The sequence below is a fragment of the Pteropus alecto genome, unplaced genomic scaffold, assembly GCF_000325575.1.
Source record: "Pteropus alecto unplaced genomic scaffold, ASM32557v1 scaffold717, whole genome shotgun sequence".
Taxonomy (NCBI): Eukaryota; Metazoa; Chordata; class Mammalia; order Chiroptera; family Pteropodidae; genus Pteropus; species Pteropus alecto.
The window spans coordinates 30,446-37,687 of record NW_006439205.1 but is presented as its reverse complement, the minus strand read 5'-3'; the positions used below and the strand labels follow the sequence as shown (position 1 = coordinate 37,687).

Below are 7,242 nucleotides of genomic sequence, written 5' to 3'. Positions count from 1 at the left end.
AGTTAGATGTTCAGAGAATAAAATTCTCATATATTGATGGTAGAATTTATATTGATAAAAGAAATCTTACATACATTTATCCTTATTAAATATATTAAATGGGCTCATTTTTCTCAAATAAGTGACCCATTCAGGAGATATTTCACAGATATGTTCATTCAAGGATCAGTGGGGACCACACACACAAAGTTGTTAACTGTGGTGATACATGTAGATATTGAGTTGGTAAGTTAATTCCTATTACTATGGAAACAAACATATATTAAATGTGAATAGACCCAGATTAGAGCAATTTTGTTAAAGAGAAGTAAGTAAAATGTCTGATGTGTATGCACTAAAATGAATATATACTTCAAAATATACTTGAGTGAGAACATTTAGGTATCAAAATGAGTTACATGACACCAGAGATATGCACATGAAAACATACATTATATTTGCTTTATAAGCCTGTCTTCTTTTTAAAAGACATATAACAACTTCCCCAATGTGAGGAGGGGAAATTGAAGTGAATATATAAAATAAAGACTGATGATGTTTATAGATATGGAATGAGGGTATCATTAACTCAATTTAGTCCCTTATGTTAAAAAAAAATGAGTAACAAACATATTCTTAATTTTTATTCCTTATGAACCTTTTAAAATACTATAGAAAATGTTTAAAGAGTTTTGTCTCATCTTCAGACAAGAAGCCATTGTGGAAAATGCTGAATGTGAAGTGATTTATGGGTAGCCAAAACACATATCCAACAAAAGATACACTTACATCCAAATATGTGAGCGATGCAGTAAAAAATAAGCAACAAAGTAATGTAGATGAATTATATGTAAAAAAATAACACTTTGTTAATAAGAAAATCAAAGGTACCCTGAATGATTAACCAAGATTCTGGCATAATTTTCTGTTCTCCGATGCTTTGGGAATAAGCAAGAAATTGCATTCAAGCTACTAGAGGAAGGTCTCAAAGGAGAGAAACAATCATAAATTCTTTTGCCTGCAGTTAGATTAGTCATCACGTGGGGAAACACAAAGCCGTACCTCATTTTAGGTGAGTAGAAGGCACTGATCACCTGATCACTAGATTAGCAACAGTGAAAATTTTTGAACCCTGTCTTCAATTTAAATTTTAGACATGAACATAATCACCAATGCTAGACTCAGTAAATTATAACACAGGTATTAATAATATCTTTTTATAACTATGTTTTCTAGTAAAGTGTTTTTCCACAATTATTTTGTTCTTTGAGGATCGTTAAGTCCCTAATTTCTATTCGTTATAATTTCGATATTTATATGAGGACTAAGCATAAACTGCTAAGATAGATATAAACATTTTTTGAAAGCTCCACCTACAATACTGTCTAAGTAAAATGCCGATGATTAGGACAAAGTTACGGATGTTCCGTGAATATCTATGCCTCAATTACTAATAGATTTCTGATAAGACCTCCAATTATTCTGCAATATGATATATTCACTATCTCTTACTAGCATACAGAGTTTCATTTGTGCTATAGATATTTGTGACCTTGTTTTACTAATACCCTATAAGAGACTGAAATTTCCACAATTCCTCCAAGAGCAAACCCTAAGGCATGACTTGGGTATACTACCTTTATTTGGTAGGTTATTTCAGGAAACAAAAGTGAAGAAATAAGGAAGTAAGGACTGGGAAGCGAGGAAGCCAGTGAAGTGTGAATAGAGTGTGGATTACTACTGTAGTGGCTAAGGTTTTATCATTTGAGGTGCTGTGAAGTGCCCTGCAGGGTTCTTCTAGAAGGCTAGGAAAGCTTGGGTGTTCATCCATTATCTGTGTCCTTATCAGTGGAACATTGCTCTTTGACACTTTAAATCTCATGCACTTCTAGCCTTCCTTGCATATGGTCTGAGCAAGCTCTCAAGACAGTTTGCCCTCAGAAAAAGAAGTAAAACACTTGAGAACTATATAATTTTATTATCCAATGTCACCCCAATAAATTAAAAAAAAAATGAAACGGGAAACTGCCAGCATTCCAACAAAAGTCTACTGTGGTTGTAGGCCAGGTCAGAGGTGGTACAAAGTGACAAGGAATGGGGAGCCAAATGAGTCTGCTATAGTGATATTTGCAAGAACAAGTAGATGGCAAAGCTAAAATAATATACAATAGATTCTTTGACTTAGGCAAATGTGTCCATGGCACCATAAAGATAGGATGTCTTTTGCCCCTAATATCTTTTCATTAAATTTCTTTTCATATGGATCATGAGTATAAAAACTGGGAAGTATCTCTTGACACATATATACTGTTGACAAAACCATACTATAATCAGTAAAATTTAAATAAGTACCATTAAAGGGTCAAGCAAGATCAATTCTTGGAAAAATTATTAATTGGGTACAAGCATCCTACTGTCAGTATTGGTGAACATATCACTCCTTAAACACTTCAGAGTTCTCAGCTTGTTTATTCACTTTTTTCTCTTGTAATTTGCTGAAATGCATTAGGAGACGTTTTCTCCTAGGCTGTTGTTCTTCATGTTATAAATCACACATATCAAAAGTGAAGAGGGAAAATTATTGTTTGAAGATTGGAAAGAAGGATAAGAGACTTTCCATACCTCTCCACGAGTCCCAGTTACATGACACAGGTATAACACAAACCATGGTACTCTGCTCACTGAATTTTGCAACGTACTTCCAAATCTATCATAATGGCATATAATTATAATGAAGAAGCACAGTTTTTAAAAACTCTTCAGCAATTATGACAAGCCACATAATAGAGGTTTGGGGATTGACGTTGAATCCCACAGGCAGCGAGTTTACCACTGCATTTCTTAAGTTACAAAATGTTGATATTTGCTAAGTAGGATTTGAGAAGCAGTATATTTTGTCAGATTCCAAAGCTATTAGTAGAAAAGATTCATAGTGGTTTTACATCTGTCACTGATGCCACACAATTGCAGAGTTAGTTGTCCCTTACTGAGATAAATTAGTGTATTGTACATACCAAGGAATGGAAAAATATAAAATGGCTCATGGCCTTTCTAGCTATGTTGGATGATGAAAGCATATTGTGTGTCCATGTTTTATTATTTTAAAATAATATGTATGTATTTCTGCTGATGTTAACTAACCCAAAGAATGCTGAGCTTGACATATTTTTAGAGCCATTTAAAAATATATGACAAATCCTCAGCCAATTTTATACTTTATGATGAAAAGCTAAAATTCTTGTGTTTTTCTTTAATCTTCCTTCTTTCTGTCACTTCTTTGAATAAGAATATGATGTTCTGAATTTGACCATCCTATTTATCTCCTTTGAGGTTATTTGCATAATATTATAGAATACTTAGTTGAGATTGAGAGTTTGCATTTGCAAAGGAAGACATCCTTGGGCTTCAGGTCCATTTCCTATGTCCTGGTGCAACTCTGAAGTGTGTGCTTCCTTCACAAAAGAGTGAGGATCCTTGCTCAGTTTCTAGTTTCTTTCCAACTAGTGCTTGGGCTGGGGGTGGAGAGATGTGGTCAGATAAATCGATCAACTCGTTTGAGATTCAGAAGAACTTCAGGAATTTGTAGAATACAACGGATGTCAGGTTGAAGAGGTTTGCCAAATATACAAACTGATATGGAATCTGTCTTTCTTTGGGTATAAGTTCTTGTAGCTTAAGACATTAAATTTTGCCATTTTCCTTGTTTGGTTGCTGCTAATGAATTATTCTTTTTTTGTAAACATTTTGTTAATATTGAGAATAGCTTTTTAGATAGAGTGAATTTTTGAGGCAGATTTAATCTGTCAAATTAATCTTGAATTTCTAATTTGATTTTCTTGAAACTTACATTTATTTAGTGACATTCAGAAGTTCTAGTTTTTAAGGCTATAAGAGCTTAAACATTTTCCTTTGACATTAAGTTCTTGACCAGTATAGAACTGATTTTTATATAGATGAACTAAATATTCTATTTCATCATCTTCTATAGAGATAATCTCTTTTTCAAGCTCTATGTATTGAATAGACCATTTTTGTGTGACTGTCCAACATGCTTCCTCTGTCACAGACCACAGTTTTATATTATCATGAGTTTTTTGAGTTGTGCATTTTGATACATTAATACGTTTGTCCATTTTCGTGTCTATGCCAGTTTCTCAGCAAATCTAGTTTTGTAAGTTTTAACATCTGATAATGCAAGTCTTTTAAAATTTGTCCTGCTTATTCTTTATAATTTGTAGTTTAAAAATACATTTAAATCAGTGTCATATTATATAAAATACTCTAGTGAAATTTTGATTGAAAAGACATTAAGGAAGAGATTAATTTGAGCAGAATTGACATTTTTATAATAGTGAGTAGTGCATATTCAATAGTGCAATTCAATCCAGGAGCATAGAATTTCTACTAATTTATTTAGGACTTCTATAATGTTTCTCATAAATTTTTAATTCCTCTTCTTTTAAGATAGGTTCAGTCTAGTTTTTATAAGATATTCTAGCAAGTTGAGAATTTCCTTTAAAACTTAATTTCATGGTTTTTTTTGTACGTTCTAAACAGTACTATTTACTCATCTATTCAAATGTTCATATTTTTATAATTCAATCTGATAATATGGTGAATGATACTTATAGACTTCTCAACTCAAACATTAAGCCAAACTCCATCAACTAAGCTTGAACATAGTATATTATATTTTTATACATTTTTGGAATTGACATCAATGCCATGTTCATACTATTTAGGATATTAATATCTATATAAGTGAAATGGTAACCATGAATATATTGCTTTTTACTATATATTTTTTTCTTTAAATCATGGTTTTGCTTTCCTCTTAGGATGATTTGCTGTGCAGTCATCAATTTTATACTCTGAAAGATTTTGTACAAAATTTAGACGATTTTTTCCATGAAAGATAAGAAGGACCCACCTTTAAAATAATCTGAAGGGAAAAGGGGTTAAAGAAATAGAGGTAAAGAAAACACAATCATTAATTTAAAATTTAAAACATGAACTCATAGAGGAATTTAAACTGAGAAAATCAAATGGATAGTAAAATGAGAATACCATTTTGATATGGGAGTTATAATTAAGAGAAGCAAATCAGTGTATTAAATGAGTTAATAATGATTATCTTTGGAGGTTGGGACTGAAGTTGCAGGATCAGGAGGTAGAGGGCTATATTACTTTCTATTGTAATTCTTTCTAAAATTTCTTTAAAATCTATTTAAACAAATATGTGTCTTTTAAATAAAAAAAAATTTAAAAATATCAGATTTTCCAATGTAAGCTAAACTGTTCTTTATTTTAATTAAATGTATTAAGGGGACACTGGTTAATAAAAGTATATAGGTTTCAAGTGTCCAATTTAATAACACTTCATATGTATATTGCATTAAATGTTCGCCACCCAAAGTTAAATTGTCTTCCATCACCATATATTTGACCCTCTATACCCTTACCTATCACCCCTTTTCCCCTCCTTTCCTTCCTTCGAATAACCACTGAACTATTGTATGAGTCTATGTTTCTTTATATTTCTAATGATATTCTGTTGACAGAACTATAAAGGATTGTATATACTTTGCTATGATAAGCAGTATGTGACACAAAAAATAAAATGGTTACTATATATGTTAGGTTACAATGGTTTCTAAATTTGGTTCGACATTTAACGATGAAGGTGAGTTTCAATTTAAATTGTTGCTATTAAAAACCTTGGGTTTGAGTTAGCTACAATGGGTTTGCATACTAAAAGTTTACCAGATGATATCTTCTGAAATCTAATGACTCTTCTAATGGTTTTCCCCACAGTAATTTCCCTTAATGGCCTAGATGGAACAGCAAAACGTAACAGTACTGAAAGAATTCATTCTCATGGGAATCACAAACCACCCTGAGCTGCATCTATGTGGTCTCAGTGGTGGGCAACCTAGGCATGATCATCCTGACCAAGGTGGACTCCAGGCTGCAAACACCCATGTACTTCTTTCTCACACACCTGGCATTTACTGATCTTGGTTATTCGACTGCCGTAGGACCAAAAATGCTAGTAAGCTTGGTTGTAGATCAACATACAATCTCCTATAATTGGTGTGCTACCCAACTCTCTTTCTTCAGTATGTTTATTACTAGCGAAATTTTCCTTCTGTCAGCAATGGCTTTTGACCGTTATGTGGCCATCTGCAACCCTCTGCTCTACACAGTCATCATGTCACAAAGATTATGTCAGTTGCTGGTGACAATATCCTATCTATATAGTGTCTTTTTGTCTTTGGTGATTACCATAAAAATTTTTGTTTTATCATTTTGTGGGTACAATGTCATCAGGCATTTCTACTGTGATAGTCTACCATTGATATCTTTGCTGTGTTCAGACACACATGAAATTAAATTGATAATTCTCATATTTGCAGCTTTTACTTTGATGTCATCACTTCTGATAGTCCTTGGGTCCTACATGTTGATCCTTCTTGCCATCCTCAAGATGCATTCTGCAAAGGGTAGGCACAAGGCCTTCTCCACCTGTGGATCACACCTGATGGTGGTGGTCTTATACTTTGGTACTCTCTTATTTATGTATGTGCAGCCCAAGTCCAAAAATTCATCTGATACTGATAAAATGGCCTCTTTATTTTACACTTTGGTGATACCCATGTTGAATCCCATGATCTACAGTTTGAGGAACAAAGTGGTGAAAAATGCCCTGACTAGAACCTGGAACATGTGTGCCAATATCCTACTGAAAATTCATTGTAAGATATGGTAGCAAGAGATTATGTATTAGTCAATGTATATTATAACTAGATTGTTCAACAATTTGCTTTCATTTCCTTAGATGAGCCAGATTCAATGTGATATGTACAGGGATAAAAAAAATATTCATCATTTTCAAACACAATGTATCACTAACAGATGTGTACACTCTGATCCTACTTTAAATAGTAATTTTTACTCTCATGTTTAGATAAGATGCCATTCTTACATATTCTCACATGTAGTCTATTTGCTGCCACTAAATATTTATTTTCATAATGCCAGCCTGTATTTTACATTCACAATTTTATCTGTAGTGCCTAGCATGGTAAAAGGACAATAAAAAAGATGCCCAATTGATTTCATACAAGTGCATTTATCAAGGAAATAAACATGTACTCTTAAGTTAACAACCCAAATCCATTCCTTTATGGAGCTTAGAGAAAACACAACATATGAACAGAATGAAAAGTGGGCTATATAGATTTATGGATGGTATTGAGGAAT

At 32.7% G+C, this 7,242-nt stretch overlaps 1 protein-coding gene across 1 annotated transcript; it reads left to right on the top strand.

The window, feature by feature from the left end:
* The first annotated feature begins 5,814 nt into the window (after nt 1-5,814).
* LOC102895510 (olfactory receptor 8K3-like) lies at nt 5,815-6,748 on the top strand. The gene is given in 2 exon segments (XM_015592929.1): nt 5,815-5,882; nt 5,884-6,748. Coding segments are annotated over 2 exon segments (933 nt in total).
* The last annotated feature ends 494 nt before the right edge of the window (nt 6,749-7,242 follow it).